Source organism: Bison bison, unplaced genomic scaffold (assembly GCF_000754665.1).
Source record: "Bison bison bison isolate TAMUID 2011002044 unplaced genomic scaffold, Bison_UMD1.0 scf7180017864456, whole genome shotgun sequence".
Lineage (NCBI taxonomy): Eukaryota > Metazoa > Chordata > Mammalia > Artiodactyla > Bovidae > Bison > Bison bison.
In genome coordinates this window covers 28,871,456-28,894,052 of record NW_011495018.1, presented here as the reverse complement: position 1 = coordinate 28,894,052, position 22,597 = coordinate 28,871,456, and the positions used below count along the sequence as shown (strand labels likewise).

General features: G+C 36.4%; 1 protein-coding gene across 10 annotated transcripts in view; it reads left to right on the top strand.

Annotated features, from left to right (window-relative positions):
* BTRC (beta-transducin repeat containing E3 ubiquitin protein ligase) overlaps nucleotides 1-22,597 on the top strand; it is a 175,314-nt gene that overhangs the window by 46,094 nt on the left and 106,623 nt on the right. For 5 of the 10 annotated variants that reach the window (XM_010859491.1, XM_010859488.1, XM_010859487.1 and 2 more), the window contains one exon: nucleotides 10,287-10,394. The exons of 3 other annotated variants lie outside the window; for them this stretch is intronic. In XM_010859491.1, the coding sequence (XP_010857793.1) occupies nucleotides 10,287-10,394 (108 nt within the window). Of the gene's footprint in view, nucleotides 1-10,286; nucleotides 10,395-22,597 lie in introns of those variants that run through there. 2 more of the 10 variants (XM_010859495.1, XM_010859497.1) reach the window with 2 other exon arrangements.

Here is a 22,597-nt window from a genome sequence, read left to right as displayed (position 1 = left end):
AACTGAAGCAGGTCTGTTTCTGCTGCCCTTCTTGGTATTGACTGAAAGCCTAATTTTTTTTGTTGTTGTTTAACCAGGGCACCTTGTCCTTGAAGGGGTTTGTATTCCAATTTTTGGCTCCTTAGCTCCATGAGATTGCCAAAATGTGCCTTCAACTTGGTTTTTCAGTATCTGGCTCTTTGCATTGCAAACCCTAGGAATCAGCAAATGCCTCAAGGGGAATCGTGAGTCAGGTTAACCACATTTTTCTCCTGCTCAAAATTTGGGCCCCTAAACTCTTGGCTGCATTTGCTGTTTTTGATGCTGTCAAATCATTTTCTCTATTGTATTCAGGTTTTAAAAATTTTATTTATTAATGTATTTACGTAGCTTTTATAGTTGTCTTTTTCTGCATGGAATTTAGTCTGGCAATTACCACATCATTGTCAAAGGCAAAAATCCCAATATAATTTTCATTAACTAATTTTTCATATTATTTTAAGCATTCTCAAAGCTTAAGGAAAAGTTGCAAGTAAAATGCAAATATCATTTTTTCCATAGATCGTTTGAGAGTGAGATACTGACATGATGTGTAATCATTCCTAAATTCTTTGATTTGTTTCCTATAGACAAGAACATCTTCCTGTCAGTTCATTTCAGTTGAGTTGCTCAGCGTGTCCAACTCTTTGCCACCCCCTTGGACTGTAGCATGCCAGGCTTCCCTTTACATTGCCAATTCCCCGAGTTTACTCAAACTCATGTCCATTGAGTCAGTGATGCCATCCAACCATCTCATCCTCTGTCGTTCCCTTCTCCTCTTGCCTTCAATCTTTCCCAGCATCAGGGTCTTTTCAAAAGAGTCAGCTCTTCACATCAGGTGGCCAAAGTACTGGAGTTTCAGCTTCAGCATCAGTCCTTCCAATGAATATTCAGGACTGATTTCCTTTAGGATGGACTGGTTGGATCTCCCTGCAGTCCAAGGGACTCTCAAGAGTCTTCTCCAACACCACAGTTCAAAAGCATCAAGTCTTCCACGCTCAGCTTTCTTTATGGTCCAACTCTCACCTCCATACATCACTACTGGAAAAACCAGAGCTTTGACTAGACGGACCTTTGTTGGCAAAGTAATTAATGTCTCTGCTTTTTAATATGCTGTCCAGGTTGGTCACAGCTTTTCTTCCAAGGAGCAAGCGTCTTTTAACTTCGTGGCTGCAGTCACCATCTGCAGTGATTTTGGAGCCCAATAGAATAAAGTCACCCCACTGTCGCACAGAGTTGGACACGACTGAAGTGACTGAGCAGCAGCAGCAGCAGAATAAAATCTCTCACTTTTTCCATTGTTTCCCCATCTAATTGCCTCAAGTGATGGGACCGGATGCCATGATCTTAGTTTTCTGAATGTTGAGTTTTAAGCCAACTTTTTCACTTTGCTTTTTCACTTTCACCAAGAGGCTCTTTAGCTCTTCGCTTTCTGCCATAAGGGTGGTGTCATCTGCATATCTGAGGTTATTGATAGGCAATCTTGATTCCAGCTTGTGCTTCATCCACCCCAGCATTTCACATGATGTACTCTGCATATAGGTTAAATCAGCAGGGTGACAATATGCAGCCTTGACGTACTCCTTTCCTAATTTGGAACCAGTCTGTTGTTCCATGTCCAGTTCTAACTGTTGCTTCTTGACCTGCATACAGATCAAGGAGGCAAATCAGGTGGTCTGGTATTCCCATCTCTTAAAGAGTTTTCCACAGTTTGTTGTGATCCACACAGTCAAAGGCTTTGGCGTAATCAATAAAGCAGAAGTAGATGTTTTTCTGGAACTCTCTTGCTTTTTCGATGATCCTACAGATGTTAGCAATTTGATCTCTGGTTCCTCTGCCTTTTCTAAATCTACATCCTCCTGTAGAACCCAATAATAACCATAAAAATAAGGAAATTAGTATTGATACGTGACTGCCAGCTAATCCACAGACTCCCAAGTTTTTCTATCAACTGCAATAAATGACCTTTTATACATAAGGATCTAGTCCAGAATGACATGTTGGATTTAGTTATCATGTCTTCTTTAGTCTCCCTTCAGAAGGGAACAATTCTTTAGTCTTTCCTTGACTTCCCTAACATTGACATTCTTGAGGATTACAGGACAGTTATTTTGTGGATTATTTTTCAGTTTGGGTTTTTCTGATGTTTTCTTATAATTAGATATAGGCTGTATATCACTGGCAGAAATATCACAGAGGTGATGCTGTGTTCTTATTGCAGTCTATCAGGTGACACATTATTTTAATTTGTTTCATTATTGGTAACAATAATTATCACTTGATTAAGGTGTTAGGTTTTTCTACTGTAAAATTACTGTTTTCCCTTTTGAAATAAGTATTATATGGGAAAATATTTTGAGACCATCTAAGTATCATATTCCCCATCACACTCTTCAGTTTATTTTGTGTATTATTAATTTGGATTTCTGTTTTACTCAGTGTGTTATTATATTAGTTTTTGTGGCATACTAAATTACCACAAATTTAGTGGCATAGAGCACACATTTATTATCACACGATTTCTTTGGTTCGGGAGTCTGGGCATGCCTGATCTGATCCGTTACAAGACTATAATGAAGGTATTGGCCAGGGCTGAGGTCCTGTTTGAAGGCTTGATTGGGGAAAGAGCCACTTCAAGTTTACATGGTTTTTGGCAGAATTCCTTTCCTCGGGAGTTACTGGAGACCCAGTTCCTAGCTGGCTGTTGACTGGAGGCCACCCTCAGTTCCTTGCCATGTGAACCTCTCCAGTGTGACTACTTGCTTCATCAAAGTATGCAAGCCAAGGAGACAGTGGAGTCTCTTAGCAAGATAGAAGTTACAGTCTTATATAACCTAGACGCAAGGTATTAGGCTATTCCACACTCAAGGAGACAGGATTACTTACAAGTTTCATGAATATCAGGAGTTAGGAATCATTGAGGGGCATGTTGTAATACTGGTATTATCTGCCAGTATTATAATCCATTATCATCATTATTTGTTCTGATGTTCAGTTTGTCCTGGAATTAGCCTGTGAGAGCCTTTGCACTGGCCCCTGTATCATCTTGCCATGTCTCCATCTTTCTTTGAGTACCACAATAAGGTACTCTGCACTTATCTGAAACTTTTCCTGCCCAAGTTCTGGAATTAGCCATTGTTCTAAGGAGCTCTGATTCTTTTTAGTGGAGGGTGATATTTAGAATCACTAAATGTGTGTGTGTGTGATCAGTGTACTCATTACTATTAAGGTGTTACTGTTACTACACCCTCTCATTTGATAGAGCCAGGGGGTATGTTTGTTTGTATGTATGTGTATATACCTATACATACATCACTTAACCTAGAATTGTCTCTGTCTCTGATACAAAGCTTTGGATTCATAATATCTAGTTCAGCAGCATAGTATTCACTCTAGCTTTCTTCATTTCTTTATCTGTAACTCTTCTCTGATGAGAAGTTTGGGTTTTTTATTATCCTTAATATTTGCTCTTATTATCCTTAATATTTGCTCTACCCACTTGATTCAGTGAATCTTCCCATATAACTCATCTCCCATTGGTGACATAGCTCTGTCTCCATTTCTCACCCAATACTCTGTATGGATGCTTTCCCCAACCTTTTGGAATCTATTTGCACTGGACTGCCCCTTCTACCCTTTCTCCCCATTGAGTCAGAAACTCTTTGCTGGGCCACTATCCCTCTACTCTGTGAATGTCTTCTTCTGTTTGCTTTGGGAACTCTTACTACCCTGCCCTTCCCCGTCATGTGGACACATCATCATCTTGCTCACTGCCACTTCAGTCCCCCATGTAGAAGCTCTCCTCACTCAACTCGAGCTATAGAACTCCATGACAGGCCTGTCTCTTGTAAAGTTTTTTTCCCTCATTCTACTTGGACTATGAAACTCTCTTACCCCTCAGGGACACCTCTCTCACACGCACTTGGACTCCAAAAACCTGTATTGGGCCATTGTTGCCATTTAATTTATACCAATCAGTTTGATGCCCACTTGGCTTGTACTCACTCAGTGTCTGTCGAACTGAGTTTTTCAGGTAGGAAGGGAGTTGAGGGGTAAGAGGAATCAATTTATTTTTTAAATTAAAAAAGTCTCACTAGTATTTTTACAACAAATGGTTGCAACCTAGTGGATTATAATTTATGCAGAAGCCAATGATGCTGTATTTGTGTAGCACTTACAGCTTTCTGCCCATGCCATATTTTCACTCACATATAAGAGGTTTATTTTCATGTTATATTTACGATTTCTGACCTTACCTACTCCATTCCCAGCCCAATACCCCAGAACCCACAGAGCATTTTTAGTTTATGTGTGTCTGTCAGTGCTACCATCCTTCTTCGAGTCATTCCTTTGAAATCTAGGGGCTTATTTCTGACTTACTTTCTTCGTTCCTTTCATTAGTTGTTAAGTCCTGTTGATCTTCTGCTTTATATAAGTTGGGGCCACCACATTGTTACTTACCATGGCCTCTTGGGTGGGACTCCTTTTCTTTAGTTTCAGTGCCCTGAAACCCACCTTTGGCTCTGTATTTCTTAATAAATGAGATAACTTCATGTCTGACTTTTTAAATGCCATTTTTGTGTGGCATCATCCTAGTAGAGTATCTAGCTTTGAATCCTATATTTACCACTTGTGTGATACCCATTCACTTTCAGTAATTTATTTAACCTCTCTGAATCTTACTTGCTGACTAGATTGTCTTACAGGTGAGTAAGATGATAAATTATGAAAGAGATTTTTCCAACACACATACCTTCCAGCCTGGTAAGATCAATCTCAGTAAAGTAACCAGTGTTATTTTACCGGTATTCTCACTGTTGTATAAGCAAAAACTGTTTCCTTACTTCTCTCTTTATGATAGGTAGCTTTTGCTGATCTCTTGACATTAAAAGCACTTTTATTGAGAATCTACTCTGATCAGACAGTGGAGAGTTAAAAAAAAAAAAGACATGACTCATATCTAAGAAATACAGTCTGATAGAGGAGGCAAACGTAATAAATTTACATATAGTAACAAGTTCTACAAAAGAATTAAAGCCTGTGTCTGAACTTTTCTAAAAATTAGAACTTTAAACTTATATAGCAGCAATTGTGTGACACAATTTAGTACATTATTGTATTTTTCCTTGTAGTTACTGTTTGTGAACTTATTGATTCCATGATCTACACTTCTTAATGGCTTCTCAGAACATTTTGAAATGCAAGTGGCATTCATGGAATCCTGTTCTTGGTAATGATGCACTTTATATTTTTTCTTTCGTACTTGAAGTTTTAGATCCCTTATTTTAACTTTACCAAAACCTTGTGCATTAAGGGTAGGCAGATATGATTATCATATATGACACTTTGGTAAGTGAACTAAATTGGGATTCTTAAGAGGCAGGTCAATGAATTTGTATAGGTAGAGACTGAATATACATGATCTATGGAATACTATAGTTCTCTTGACCTGAATTTTTTAGTTGATATAGTTGTGAAAAGGGAATTCTTCTATTTCATGGCTTAAGGATACATAAACTCTCAATGCAGCAATCTTTTTACTGTTGATTATTATAGCTTCTATTACTCCTAGAAGTTGACCAACCAGGGACCTGAGTTTAAGGGGTTTTGTCATTCAGCTTTCATATAGTAAATGCTAAGGCCAGCCCTTTGCCTGCAGGGCGTTCTATCAGTGAAGAGAAACTGTGGCTTTTTCCAGGCAGCCAAATAAGGGGAAGAGTCAAGATTTTCAGTGTTCTCTGTGAAAATGAGTTTGTGCTGTTGAACCTGATGGACCTTAGACACTTCCTCCTCAAAGCACTGCAGGCCCCTTGTGCAGCGTTTCAATCTCTTTTTCTTTGATTTTTCTTGATTCTTTCAAGTAGTAGAAAACATGTTTTAAGCATTTAAAAAAATGCTGTGTATGTTTTTTAAAAGCTGGTAAACTCATTCAGTTGAGTAACAAACTTCAGTTGTGATAAATTATTGTAGTTTTCAACCTTATTTTGAGAGTTGCAGTGGAGAGCCATTTGGGGTGAGGTTAAGTAGAAAGTGAGCTGAAGAAATAAACCTGTGCTATGTAAGGCTGGATTTCTGTTAGAGGGAGACCCATGTGTGATTCAAACTTCATTGTAGCTTTTGAGATTGCAGAGGAGAAATACTTAAGGAATAGGTCCTTCACAAGTTCTTTAACAGATAATGGAAGTTAAATATTTAAAAGTGAGAATATAGTTGCTAGATTGCAGTTTAGTTTGGAACCTACTTTTATTAAAAAATTGTTTTAAGTGTAGAAGGAAAGTCTTAGGAATTCCCATATTAGTTTGCAAGGAGAAACAAACTTTTACTGTCTCAACTTTTAGTAGAAAACTTACGTGGGTTTTGGGCATCTTAAGGAGGATTATTTGTTCATTGTTGAAGGACAGAGAAAGTCATACATTTTTGTCAGAAAACTGACCAATCAGGATGACCCTGAAATGTTTAGACTACATAAGGAACAGTAACCGCAGTGGCACCCTTTTCCACTCTGTTGCTTATTGCCTAAATTTCTTTTGATTTCCTTTTTCATTTAGAAAATGCTGCTAAATGTGAAGATAGAAGGGAAAGAGGTAGAGTTAGAAATTATAGCCTATTCCATTAATTTTGTAATTATATCTTTTTTCCTCAGTGTTTTAAAGTGGCATTTACCAGTATGGGTAAGATTAATTGTTACAATACAAACCAATTTGAAAATTGGTTTTTAAATTGAGCTATAATATATAAAATCTTATGGTAATGTGCAGATCAGACTATATTCAAGTGTGGTTATCATACCCACACCAGTTGTCTTGTAATAATCGGGAATGCATCCTCTGTGTGGTGTTTGCAATTTAATGCTATTTTAGAAATCACACCAGTATATCTAGTGACTTTCCTGGGTGTATGTGGCTTATTATTGATTATAGTTTTATTTGGGAATTTTAGTTTAGGGAGGTGGGATAAAGCCCTTTCAAATTCTTAGTTTTTAGGAGTTTTGATGGACGATAGGAATGAATGAATGAGGAGAAGGGCATTAGAATGAGTAACAGAAAGGACAGTTAGATAATGATTAACCAAGTACATACTGCAAAAATAACGCAGAACCTAATATAAAATGAAGGAGACAAAACATTCAAAAGAGGAATGCCTTAAAAGCTTACCAGGGAGCAGTCATAAATATAAATAAAAATGTATATTTTAATTAAAAAGTGGAGATCATGCACTTAGTTATTGCCAAAAGTATATGAGCCATCTACCTCTTCTGAAGGGAAGTCAGAAAAGTGACAGGCTATTTTTCAGTGCCTACTCCATTTTCTTTCCCTGTTTTCATTTTGGCTTTTAAAAATTCTCGCTTTATTTCTCTCTTTTCTCAAATTCAGTCCCTTCAGCGTGAACATTGTTCTACCCAGGATACACAGAACTTTTAACCACTTGATTAATCATATAGGTTGTCTCATTAACAATGAGAGAAAGTCACTACCAGTGAATTTCTTTTCCATTAAAGATTTTAAATATAGAAGAATTTATGGCTGAGAGACTTATCACCAGAATATAAAGTATTTTTGTTTCTTTTGTTCATTGTTCTATCCCTAGTGCCTAGGACAGTGCCCAGCACAAAGAAGATACTCAACAAGTACTAGTCAGATAAATGGCCAAAACATTAGATTTAGAAACTTTTAATGTCATCTTCCTAACAAAAATTATTTTGGCTAAGAATTTGGTGCTTCCAGTATAGGGTCCAGAGAAGCCAGTGGCACCCCACTCCTGTACTGTTGCCTGGAAAATCCCATGGACAGAGGAGCCTGGTAGGCTGCAGTCCATGAGGTCGCTAAGAGTCAGACACGACTGAGCAACTTCACTTTGACTTTTCACTTTCATGCATTGGAGAAGGAAATGGCAACCCACTCTAGTGTTCTTGCCTGGAAAATCCCAGGGACGGGGGAGCCTGGTGGGCTGCCGTCTATGGGCTTGCAGAGAGTCGGACACGACTGAAGTGACTTAGCAGCAGCAGCAGTATAGAGTCATATTAATAGAACAGTGGTTCTCAAGGGGAAAGAAACTTTTTTTTTTTTATCCTGCTCTTCCTTGTCCTCTTCTCCCAGCTGCCTTCTCACAAAATGAGAATATCTGCTACTGAGAACCACTGGATGAGACTGAAATTAAATAATTCTTAGGAGTTCATGCTCAGTCATGCCTGGCTCTTTGCAGCCCCATGGACTGTAGCCTGCCAGGCTCTTCTGTCTATAGAAATTTCCAGGCAAGATTACTGGAGCAAGTTACCGTTTCCTACTCAAGGGGATCTTCCTGACCCAGGGATCAAACTGAGTCTCTTGCATCTCCTGCATTGGCAGGTGGATTCTTTACCACTGGTGCCACCTGGAAAGCCCCAAAATTCTTAGGAGACAAATAAGTAAATGGTAGATGAAAGCATGCACGTGTATGGTTAGGGTGAAAGGAAGAAGGAAATTACAAGTTCAAAAGTATGGGGGTAAGATGTATATTTGAACAAAATATCAAGGTAATTCATTAGAGTTCCAGGGCCAACTGGAAGGACAGAGAGGGTGAGTTGATGTAGGCAGTGGGGAAAGGTCAGATTAATAGAGTGCTTGAATTTCTAGGGAGCCTTGTGAATTATTGACGAGAGTGACACGATCACAAAGTGAAGACAATTCTGTTTAGTGGCTGTTTGTAAAATGGATTGTAGTTTGAGGAGAAGAAACGTTGAAACAAAAAAATTATGTGATTGTTGTAGTAGTTCAAAGCAGTTTAGCTGTTTTGGTTGTTAAGTTATCCAGTGATGCCTTTAGTAGATACCTGTTTTTGAAGTCTGATGCTTCCACTTTATGACCTAGGGGAGGATAGAGGCAAGAAGAGTTCTGAACTGAAAAGCAGTAGGCCAGGATTCTAGTTCTTACTTCTCTACTTTCTAAATTCTATGATCATGGATAAATGCTTAATTTCTTCTGGGCATCAATCACCTTAACTAAAAAATAAGAAAATAATGATCTGAAAGCTGGAGTCTAAACCAATTTTTGAAGGCCTTTCCAGTATACCATCCTTGTATCAGTTATAGATAGTGAACAGTGAATACCATATTTTGTTTCCTTAATATTTCCCCAATTAAAGTGTTTTAAGAAGAAAAAAGTCCCATGATGATAATAAATAGTTCAAAGCTTATAATTCAAAGTTTAGTATTATGTGCACTGACTGTTGTGCTTTAAAATGTTTTTCTGTTTTTATATGTGCTATGATCAGGTATTTAGTTTTTTAGTATTACTAGACTGTAATAGCACCCAAGTTGATGGACAGAGATTCAACCTGGGATACATTTAGGGAAATCTAAAGATTGTAAAAATTCTTCTAAAAGATATAGTGTTTATAAGGTACAGGAGCAGTACCACTAATACTGTTTAATTAGTAATACTAAAACTCATAAGTTCTACCTTTTTTTTTGTTTTGTTTTGAATATACTGTATGTATATTTACACTTACACGTTACTTGTTTGTTTATTTACAAGGTTTTAGGACCAGCAGCTTTTTGGGGTCCTCTTTTTCTGTCCCTGTCTCTCCTTGCTTTGTTGTTGTTTTCCCTTCTGTTTGGATTGTTTCTTGCCTCCTCCTGCCATCCCCCACATCCCCCTAAATCCATCTGGAAAGATAAAGAGGCAGCTGCTATGGTAACTTATGCATTTTGGTTAATGAATAGCAGACTAACAAGATACATAAAACGTATGCAAATTTTGCGGCGTTAGTTGCTGTCAAACTGTAGGGGTATAATACTTTTTCTTTTCCTTCTTCCCACCTTCTTAAAATCCTTTTAAGTTTCCTGTGATATTTTGTTTTCTAATTTACCGTTTCTAGTGTTGAAGTGCTACTATGAATGATTTCTTTTTTCTGCTTAGTCTGCACAATATTTCACTTTTGTGGTGAGTTTATGGGAGATGAGTTGAGGTGCGTAGAGGAAAAGAATTGATTAATTGGAATAAGAAGTAGATTTCCTTTAGTTTCATACACAGAAGAACAGGAATAAATTTTTAAATTAAATATTTTGCTTTTTGACCTATAACTTTTTTTTCTTCCTTTTTTGGGCACTAGTGCTCCTTTTGAGTTTCCATCTGGGGTTAGAACTAGTAAATAGTATTTTCTTGAAGATGTTTCTGTCATAAAGGCAAGCTGCAACTGGAATATTGTATTTAGCCAAGCTTTGAGAATTCCTGTAATCTGTGTCATCCTGTCTCATGCTGTCCCATCTCATAGTTGTCCTCTCTCTGCAGTGCTCTATGCCCAGGTCTCTGTGGCTGGGCTGCTCCAGCCTGGCGGACAGCATGCCTTCGCTGCGATGCCTGTATAACCCAGGGACTGGCGCACTCACAGCTTTCCAGGTACTTTCTCTGTCTCTGTGGGTTATTTGTGGGCATTAGTATGTGTGTGTTAGTTCATTAGTGTGTCCTCCTTCTTTCCCATCCTTTACTTAAGTTCGCTTTTCTCCTTCGTGTTGCCTGTATTTCACGTCACTCAGTTCTCCTTTAATTTTTAATGTAGATCCAGACTGATCCACTCTTGAGACATTTTTGTTATGATTGGTTTGCCAAAATTGACAGAGCACAACTTGATTTGTTGGTTTTCATGTTTAGTAGAAGTATGATAATGAGTTTTAAAGTAATCTCAATAAATAGCATTCAATATGTAATGTTTGCTCTGGACCTACATAAAACCAATTAATATAATCAATCAATCAATTGCAACCAGTTGCCTGGGCACTTTCTTATGTTTTTCTTATGATTACTAAAAACATAAAGTGCTCAATTCAGAGTGTCTCCTTGCTACTATACTATTATTTATGTGTGGGTGTATGTATATGTTTATGTATCTGTATGTGTGTATTTTACATATATAAGAACTGTGTTTATTTATATCCTGATTAAAAGGTCTAGTTTCAAGGTGGAAAGGCCTTCATGACCTTTGAGTATAGTGTTCAGCTTGAGACAGTCCAGCTGGTCTTCCTTGGACCATCAGATCCTAGTTCCCTTTGGCCTTTCTTAGAGGCCACTAGGGCAGTTCCAGGATGTGAGAGAAAACTATAGAAGGAAAGAGGAAAACTTGTAGAGAAATATGTAAGACAGAGCTCGATGCCCATTCTTTACAGATTAGGGTATGATACATGGTGATTTTCTTGGTAGAAGTGTCATTTATCTACCTTAGGTATTTGGAATTTGTATCTAGCATTTGGGCTTCCCTGGTGGCTCAGATGGTAAAGAATCTGCCTGCAGTGCAGGAGATCCTGGTTCGATTCCCGGGTTGACATGATCCCCTGGAGAAGGGAATGGTTACCCACCCCAGTATTCTTGCCTGAAGAATTCCATGGACAGAGGAGCCTAGTGGGATACAGTCCATGGGCTTGCAATGAGTCAGACATAGTTGAGCAATGAACATTTACTTAGTAATATGTAATAAACTAGTGATTTAAATTTGTTTTTAACTTATGTAGCTTATGTTCTATTAATAATTTCAAAGACAAGTTGTAAGTATCAGAATGCTTATGACTGAGTCTTAGTTAAAGGTTGGAGAACTTAAGTATTCTACATTCCTGACCAGTGCTAACAAACCGTTACTTACCTTTAATGATACTATTTTAGTGATGATGTTACTGGATATTTGTTTGTCCTTTGCAAAATATATTAAACTTCTTTGTCTTATGAGATACAATATGATGCTGTACAGGCTTTAAAATTAGTTAAATCAGGACTCACATACTGTTTGTCACTAGTGGTATGATCTTAAGCAAGTCATTTCATTCTAAATTCATCTATAAATGGAGACTATAGTTAGGGCATGCAGTAAATAGTTGCTGTTTTTATTATCTTCATCATCATTAACATTATTGCTGTTAATGTTAGAAAATATTAATATCCTGAGTATCTATTTCAAATATTTTTTCTTTTTTACTATATATCATTGATGAACTTTCAGCTCTCAAGAAACTCATATTCTTTTTTTAAACCTTTTTGGAGTTGCAGTGAGTTTCACCAGAGTGCAGTCTGAGAGAACAGTCCCTATAAGACTGCTGTCACATCAGATACCAGTTGTAAGGACACCTCCCCCTCTGCTCCTCTCCTCAGATTTGATAATTCACTAGAAAGGACTCAGTAGAACTCACTGAAAGCTATTATATTCAAGGTTTATTACAAGGAAGAGATACAGGTTAAAATTATCCAAAAAAGGGACATATAGAACAAAAATCTGGAGGGAACCAGATCTTCCACCATCTTGGATCTAGATAGTTCTAATCAGTTTTGGTCATGTCCTAATATCTGTCATTCTTTTAAAGGCTGTGTCCTGCCCCCCTTTCCTTCTTGTTTCACTTTGAACAGGGTCTGGCAGATTAATGGGTTCTATATTATCAGAAACATGCCCGAAGGACTAGGTTTGGAAACTTTCAGCAAATACTGTTTCACCTTGCTATATAACATTACACTGTGAAATGAAATCTTACTTTTTTTTCATGCCTTAACCAAATTCTGTATCATAGCAAAGCCTACTCTGGGTTCAGGTATTGATGAAAAACTTTGCTTTCCCCAGTATTGCTATAAGTATGAATGTTTATTTTTCTTTTCTTATCTTCAGAAAAATCATTAAGTTTTATGTAGTAAAAATGGAAAAAAATGGGGTTATCTGCTGGCATTCTGTTAATTCATTGGTTTTTTTCCGTCAGGTTCATTATACACAGGTGCTCCAAATTGCTGATTGACTAATTGGCAGATATAGACTTAAGTCTAGTCTTTCCTGTTTTCACTACTAGAACTATAACAATCTCAGTACATTTGCATTTTTCTGGTTTGGGTTTTACCTTATTTGCTTATTTAGATTTTTGTTTATGTAAAAATTACATGCAGTAAAATGTACACATCTTGTGTACTCTTAGATGAATTTGATAACTGTAAACATTTGTGTAACCTCACTTTCAAAATATAGAGCACTTCCACAATCTGAGAAAGTTCCTTTGTACCCCCTTCCAGTTATCACCCATATCCCATATGCAATTACTGTTCTGATTTGCCACCAAAGATCAGTTTTGCCTGTACTTGAGCCTCATATAAATGTAGTCATATAGTATACATTTTTTATATCTGTTCTGTTTTGATCAGCATAATGTTTTTGAGATTTATCCATTTTGTTATGTTTATCTGTAACTTATTCTTTTTTTATTGCTAAATAAATTCCACTGTACTAATATACCACAGTTTTTCCATTCGTCTATTGGTAGACATTTGGATTATTCCCATTTTTGTCTACTATGGCTAAAGCTATGGTGTACAGTTTGTGCATCTTTTTGTGGACATGGGTGTTTATTTCTCTTGGCTTAATACCTAAGAGTGGAATTGCTTGGGTCGTAGAGTATTTTTAACTTTAAGAGATGCATTTCAAGTAATTCTTCAAAGTGGTTGCCCAGTAGGAATACTTATTTCTACTTATGTTGCCAAACATCTTTGAGGAGGTGACTTAGTAATAGCTTCATGACATTTTTTTCTTTGAAATTATTGCATTCCTTTAGCAAATTTGAAGCAGCTTCAAAATCAAAATTCTTTGACAATATAAAAGGAAGAGCTGTTGCTTAATTTGTTGGATTATCCTCAGTAACTCAGATGGAAATGGCAACATTGATATGGTTTGATTATTGACTTTTCCAATCCACACATTTCAAATTACTACAGAAAAGATGCTCTAAATATTGTTTAAATACAGTAGATTCTTTTAGGACTTGTTTATAGTTTGAACATATTTTCATTTTCATCATTTTGCTTTGTCCTGGAAAGTCTATAGGTAATTAAGAGGATTTCTGTTGATTAACAGTGGGTGTATTTTGTGGAATCATGTTTGTCCTCAGCACCTGGTAGTCTTATAATCTGTACTATTAAATGAGACTGAGCAATAGCAAGTGTTTAAAAATAGCTGAGTAATTCGGATCCTTTATTTTCTTTAGACATTAAAGAAGAAGAGAAATTCTGACAATAATAATTTAGGTAGATTTATATGACCTTAGAATGTTTTTGGTGTTACGTATAGCTAGTAATTTTAAGGAATTTTTGAGCTTGAACCATGTAATATTTTAATATTAATCTAGTGTCCATTATTTGAAATCTAGTGTCCAAAGGTTGAAATTGTTGAGAGTTGACTTCAAGAGAGATAATGTAATATGTTTTACTGTTTAAGAATACTTAATGATGTCAGGGAACTATATTCAATATCCTATGAGAAGCCATAATGGAAAAGAATATATATATATATATGCATGCGTGCATAACTGAGTCACTTTGATGTATAGCAGAAATTAACACAACATTGTAAATCAATTATTCTTTAGTAAAGTTAAAAAGAAAAATACTTGAAGTCTACTAAATCTTACCATCTATTATGTGAAGTGTTAACATGGAAGAATGCTAGGGAAGTTAAGCATTATTCAGAGTATAGGTATATATACATATGGAAGATTTATTTTACATTTGAGGTTTTAGAGGAATATGGATTATCACACTGAATGTAAATGAGCACACAAATTTTTTTTACAAAACACTACCATAGGAAAATTACCCCATGTCAAAAATGCTCACTTATCAAATCATAACTGATGCCCCCCATTATATACAAATCATCTCAGTAGTGTGCAATTTTTGTTTAATAAAAAGTTCAGTTCCTTTTGAACACTCCCAAAGACATTCTGTGGTATCATCACCCTGATACCAAAACCACACAGAGTATCAAAAAAGAAAATTACAGGCCAGTATCTTTGATGACCATAGACACGAAAATTCTCAACAGAATATTAGGAAGCCAAATCCAACAATGCATAAAACCACAACCAAGTTGGATTCATCCGAGGGTCATAAGGATGGTTCAGCATACACTGATCAATCAGTGGGTACACCACATCAACAAAAGAAAGGATAGAAACCACATGATCATCTCAATAGACACAGAAAAATTTGCCTTTGATAAATCACATCCATTTAGGTAAAAACTCTAATGAAAATTGGTGTAGAGAGAACATGTCTCAACATAATAAAAGCCATTTATGACAAATCGACAGCCAGTATTTGAGTGAATGGTGAAAAGCTGAAAATATCGCTAATTATTAGAGAAATGCAAATCAAACTAAAATGAGGTACCACCTCACATTTAATGGCCACCATTAAAATATTTACAAATGACAAATGCCAAAGAGGGAATGTTCTTACACTGTTGGTGGGATTGTAAATTGGTACAGCCACTATGGAAAACAGTATGAGGGTCTTCAAAAAACCAAAAATAGAATTGTCATGTGATCTAGCCATCCCACCCTTGGGCATATACCCAGACAAAACTATTATTCAAAAAGATACACGTACCCCTTTGTTCATAGCAGCACTGTTTATAATTGCCAAGTGTGGAAATAACCTAAATGTCCATTGACAGATGAATTAAGAAGATGTGGTATTTAAGAATATATATATATATATATGTATTTATACACACACTGGAAGGTTACTCAACCATCACAAAGAATGAAATAATGCCATATACAACAACATGAATGGACCTATAGATTATCATACTAAGCAAAGTAAGTCAGAAAGAGAAAGAGAAATACCATATGATATCACTTATATGTAAAATTAAAATATAATACAAATCAACGTATCTGTGAAGCAAAACATATTCATAGGTATAGAGAACAGGCTTGTGGTTGCCAGGAAGTGTAGGTAGGGGAGGGAAGGAATGGGAGTTTGAGATTAGCAGAGGCAAACTACAGATATGGGTGAATAAATAAGAAGGTTCTACTGTATAGCACAAGTAACTATATTCAGTATCTTGTGACAAATCATAATGAAAAAGAATATGAAAAATAATATATATATGCATAACTGAGTCACTTTGCTGTACAGAAGAAATTAATACAACATTCTAAATCAACTACAATAAGATTTTGTTTTCAGTGCATATGTTGACATATGACCTATGTTTATCCTAGCTATACCCTTTACATAAGGAATTTGCATATAGTGACAAATCAAAAATGTTTTTGTTTGGTGGGGGGGGAACCCTACATTTTTGTCTGCTAATAAAACTAATTGTTTGTAGTAGAATATATAAATTATTTGGTAAATATGTAAACAAAAAAGTATTACTCATATTCCTGCGATAATCATAAATCAACATGCTAGTTCCTTCAGTCTAGAATGACTTATCCATTCATGCATGCATACACACACACACATAGACATGCCCAGACAAATATAATTTTGTTTTAAAATATATTTATTATTACCACTTTATTATAAAATTATAAAAGTAAAAATTTAATAATTATAAAAAATATAGAGAAATAGAAAAAGAAAGGATCTATTTTAAATGTCCTCTCAGATATTACTATTTTACTGATACTGTTACTTTCTGATTTTCAGCTCTGTTCTATGCTTTATTAAATTCTATGTTTGTCACCTGGTCATATCAATTTTTGTCCCTCTTTGCTGCTGCTGCTGCTGCTAAGTCGCTTCAGTCGTGTCTGACTCTGTGCGACCCCGTAGACAGCAGCCCACCAGGCTCCCCCGTCTCTGGGATTCTCCAGGCAAGAACACTGGAGTGGGCTGCCATTTCCTTCTCCAATGCATGAAAGTGAAAAGTGAAAGTGAAGTCGCTCAATCGTGTCCGACTCCTAGCGACCCCATGGACTGCAGCCCACCAGGCTCCTCCATCCATGGGACTTTTCAGGCAAGAGTACTGGAGTGGGGTACCATTGCCTTCTCCGTTATCCCTCTTTACCCCATATAATTTTTAGCCATTTCAAATTCATAGTTCTCCAGCAGTACTGTGTCATGCTCTGTGTCTTGGCATATCCTTTCTCTACCTGGAGAATGCTACTACTGAAAACACCTATCATCCCTTTCCCCTTGCCTCCCACTTTTATCTAACCTGGCTAATTCCTAAATTCCACAGTTCTGCTTAAGTTGTTTCACCTCTAGAATAAAGGCCCTTACTGATCTTTTTACCCCTCCCCACTCCCTTAACCTAGTCAGAGCATATGTACCAAGGACATGCAATAGATACCTCTGTCATAAACACTGATATGCTATTGTAATTGTTCAGTTTCTTGAGAGTACAACTATGTTTTGTTCATTTTTACATTTCCAGTGTCAAGCACAGTATCAAGTGCTTGGCACTTGAAATGTAAAAGATTAACTAACATTGATAGGATGGGAAAGAGAAAGCCTTAAATTGCTCAGAGTACCTGTACATACATACACACGAGTTTTCTATATTCAAAAAGAAGTTATGATAATTAAACAGTCATTCCAAAGACTACATATTTACACAGAATAAAGGAAAATTTGTTGAATCTGATTTATGGGCAGGCCTCAGATTTTATACATTTGACTTTTACATGACTCACACTATGATGATCCCTTCTGAATTAGATTTTGTATACTGAATTTGGACTCTTGTTGATGGACAAAAATGCACATTTCAGGCTATTAAATACTGGCACTGCCAGCCAGCTGAGCTCAGTTTCAGTGATGTCAGCATCTTTATCTTCACAGCAGTGTGGGTTTGTACAATTGTTTGGCTATTTTATTGCATTTTACCCTTATTCTGTACCAGAATAGACACAGGGAAAATTAAAATGATAGTTAGGGATTAACAATAGTTTACAGAAAGGATAGAAATCATTAGAGATAATACTGAAAGTGACCCTTTAGTCTTGATTAGGAACAAATTAAAGTGTATGTGCAAACTGTTGGATATTTATTATACTATATATTATTGAAGCTCATTTATTTAAAAGAAAGTACAATTATGAATTTTAAAACATTTTAGCTGACCTTGAAATTCATTGTTCACCTTCTGCCCTTTCAATTTATATATATATATATATAACTCAGAAAAGTTACAGATGACCTGAATTTGGTGTATTTTACTTTATGCTAGAAAGTCTATCTTGGGAAGAATGACACCATTAGGACTGATTTGTCTTTCAAGATGCTTACTTGATTGTTTTTAATATTCTGTTTCAAGTTTGTTTTAATATTCTGTTTCAAGAATAATGGATTCTTCCATTGCTAAGTATTTTGACATGTTTGTGATGCAGGTAATGTTCATTTACAGGCTAATGCACAGCATTGTCTAGTATTTGCATGTGTGCATGCTCAGTTACTCAGTCGTGTCCGACTCTTTGAGACCCCCATGGACTGTAGCCTGTCAGGCTCCTCTGTCTGTGGAATTATCCAGGCAAGAATACTGGAGTGGGTTGCCATTTCCTACTCCAGGGATCTAATCCAGATCATCTTATTGTGAGATGATCAGATTTCCTTAAAAAAATTTTTTTTTCCTGATGCATCTGAAAAATTAAACTTTTCATTCCACCAAAAGGGCTTATTGCTTTTATGTTGAATAATGTTGGATTTTACCTAATTGCCCTGACTTCAACATGACCCCATGGCACAAGGGAGAATATAGGTACCCAAGGAGGCCTGGGGTCACCCCAATATAAGTAACACAGACTGGAAAAATCAAGTTGATGAAAACTTTTTTTTGTTTTAATTTCATAGAGTTTTGTTTTTCAAATGTAAGTATACAAAGAATTGTCCAAGGATAAACATTAAAATGCTTTATATGTAGTCTCTGGGCACATGGATTTAAAGCAAATGGGATTTGTGGAGTTTTCTGTACCTTCAAATATTTCTATTGAAAGTAAAGTTGTTCAGTTGTGTCCGACTCTTTGCGACCCCATGAACTATATAGCCTACCAGTCTCCTCTGTCCTTTAGCCAAAAAAAAAAAGTGATAACTTTTTTTTAAGTTGAACCTTAATTCACTCATTGTAAGTAGTATATGTCACATAAATCTGTACCAAAGTGAAAGATATATGTAGAATACCCTACTAAGAAATATTTTTCTTTCCAGCCTTCTAACAGTGTTTGAGGTAGATATTTACATTTGCCTTTTCCTAAAGTGGAAACTAGGGTGTATCAAGGTTAGTGACCTCAGTTCAGTCACTCAGTCGTGTCCGACTCTTTGCAGCCCCATGAATTGCAGCACACCAGGTCTCCCTGTCCATCACCAACTCCCGGAGTTCACCCAGACTCATGTCCATCGAGTCAGTGGTGCCATCCAGCCATCTCATCCTCTGTCGTCCCCTTCTCCTCCTGCCCGCAGTCCCTCCCAACATCAGAGTCTTTTCCAATGAGTCAACTCTTCGCATGTTAGTGACCTAGTTCACCTGAATATTAGGTTTGTTTTTTGCTTTTTATTTTTAATTTTTAAAAATTAATTTATTTTAATTGGAGTCTAATTACTTCACAATATTGTGGTGGTTTTTGCCATACGTTGACATGAATCAGCCATGGGTGTACACATGTCCCCCCATCCTGAACCCCACTACGACTTCCCTCCCCATCCCATCCCTCTGGGTTGTCCCAGAGTACCAGCTTTGAGTGCCCTGCTTCATGCATCAAACTTGCACTGGTCATCTGTTGTATATATGGTAATATATATGTTTCAGTGCTGTTCTTTCAAATCATCCCACCCTTACCTTTTCCTGCGTGGTCCAAAAGTCTGTTCTTTACATCTGTGTCTCTTTTGCTGTCTTACATATAGGGTCATTGTTACTGTCTTTCTAAATTCCATATATATGCGTTAATATACTGTATTGGTGTTTTTCTTTCTGACTTAATTCACTCTGTATAATAGTCTCCTGTTTTATGGTGTTGTAAACAGTGCTGCAGTGAACATTGGGGTACATGTGTCTCTTTCAGTTCTGTTTCTTTGGTCTGTGTGCCCAGCAGTGGGATTGCAAGGTCATATGGCAGTTCTATTTCCAGTTTTTTGAGGAATCTCCATACTGTTCTCCATAGTAGCTGTACTAGTTTGCATTTCTGCCAACAGTATAAGAGGGTTCCCTTTTCTCCACACCCTCTCTAGCATTTATTGTTTGTAGACTTTTTGATGGCAGCCATTCTGACTGGTGTGAGATGGTACCTCATCGTGGTTTTGATTTGCATTTCTCTTATAATGAGTGATGCTGAGCATCTTTTCATGTATTTGTTAGCCATAGGTATGTCTTCTTTGGAGAAATGTCCATTTAGTTCTTTGGCCCACTTTTTGATTGGGTCATTTATTTTTCTGGTATTGAGCTGCATGAGCTGCTTGTATATGTTGGAGATTAATTCTTTGTCAGTTGTTTCATTTGATTATTTTCTCCTGTTCTGAAGGCTGCCTTTTCACCTTGCTTATAGTTTCCTTCATTGTGAAAAAGCTTTTAAGTTTAATTAGGTCCCATGTGTTTATTTTTGTTTTTATTTCCATTACTCTGGGAGGTGGGTCATAGAGAATCTTGCTGTGATTTATGTCAGGGAGTGTTCTGCCTATGTTTTCTTCTAAGAGTTTTATAGTTTTTGGTCTTACATTTAGCTCTTTAATCCATTTTGAGTTTATTTTTGTGTCTGGTGTTAGAAAGTGTTCATTTCATTCTTTTAGTTGGTAGTTGACCATTTTCCTAGCACCACTTGTTAAAGAGATTGTCTTTTCTCCATTGTATATTTTTGCCTCCTTTGTCAAAGATAAGGTGTCCGTAAGTGCATGAATTTTATCTCTGGGCTCTCTATTTTGTTCCATTGATCTATATTTCTGTGTTTGTGCCAGTACCATACTGTCTGGATGACTGTTGCTTTGTAGTATAGTCTGAAGTCAGAAAGGTTGATTCCTCCAGTTCCATTCTTCTTTCTCAAGATTGCTTTGGCTATTTGAGGTTTTTTGTGTTTCCATACAAATTGTGAAATTATTTGTTCTAGTTCTCTGAAAATTACTGTTGGTAGCTTGATAGAGATTGTGTTGAATTTATAGATTGCTTTGGGTAGTATACTCGTTTTCACTATATTGATTCTTCCAATCCATAAACATGGTATATTTCTCCATCTATTTGTGTCATCTTTGATTTCTTTCATCAGTGTTCTATAGTTTTCTATATGTAGGTCTTTTGTTTCTTTAAGTAAATTTACTCCTAAGTGTTTTATTCTTTTTGTTGCAAAGGTGAATGGTTCAATTTCTCTTTCTGTTTTTTTCATTGTTAGTGTATAGGAATGCAAGGGATTTCTGTGTATTAATTTTATATCCTGCAACTTTACTATATTCATTGATTAGCTCTACTGATTTTCTGGTGGTGTCTTTAGGGTTTTCTGTGTAGAGGATCATGTCATCAAATTGATGAAAACTTCTACGGGTGATGGGAGCCTTTATGGAGGTACTGTCCTTACCAGAGAAATTCTTCCTGTGGGCAGTTAAGGTTCACCTGTATCCTCTGGAGAGGTACATATTACTTTCTTTATATTCCAAGATTACTTTCTTGTTCCTGCAATCTTTGTGCTGAGTAGAGGCCAAAGTACCATAGGAGTTCTTTATATGTTATTTAGGAATCATTGTTGGTGGTTTTGTGACTGCACAGCCATTTGTACCTTCTTTTACCATTGTGCTTTTTTTATGTGGTAGTGTTTTATTGTCTTGCTGTCCTTCCCTGTGTTAATTTCTAGGTTTGCTATTTTGTGTAGACTGTCAGGATATGGAATCTTGGTAGATAGGCATCATTTAAGAAACTCTTTTCTTTGTCATTTTGTGTTGGCCTCATTGGGGGAAAAAAAGACCAATCTCTTGACTATTTAGCTGCTCAGGCCTCTAAGAATTGCAGTGCTTTCTTCATGGGCGGTGACACCCATGAGTTCTGTTTTTCCTAAGAATGATGTTCAGTAGCTGTGAGCTTTTCTATATTCTCTGGCCCAGTCCTCTGGAAACCAAGTCTATATTTTGAAATAGTTATTTGGGCCTAGGATGTTGTAGATCATCAAGAAATGGGATTTTGCATTGTACCTTCCCCAGCTGGGTTATCTGTCACTTGCCTTTGAACATTCTCAGGTGTACCATTCAAATTCTCAAGACCTTTCTTGCAAATCTAGTATGTGTGGCTTGGTATGAATTAAATTGGAATTCTGTATGCAGTAAAATTGGCATAAAAAAGAGTAAATTTATTTTTATATGTGATCCTTTAGCAAAAAGTTCATGTTTTAGCCTGATTTGGTCTAATTTTTGTGGATGTTGGAAATCATAAACAGAAGGAGTAGAGGGATAACTACTCTTCTCATGTTTCATATACACAAATATACATTTCAGTATTTTAAACTAGTTTATACAAAGCTTTTGCATATGAACATGAGAAATTTTATATTGGAAAGAAAGCACATGATTAGTTTTACTAAAATATAGTTGCTATTGTTTACTCCAGTTTCTGTCCTTTGCATGAGCTGTGTTTAGGGAGCCTGTTTCTTTACTGGTAATAAAACACAAGGGAAATTTCTGGTATAAATTAGTATATTTCCTCTAGACTTTTACATTGTCAGGTCATTAATTTTTTTTAAGCATTTTAGTTGCAGAATAGTGTAGTCCTTTGGGGAGAATTGGTAAAATGAGGATAAAATGGGTACAGGATTCCAACAGCTTGAAAATAACACAGTATTTGACCAATATCTCTTTTGTATTCCCCATTCTGGTTCTATTCCAGGAGTCTT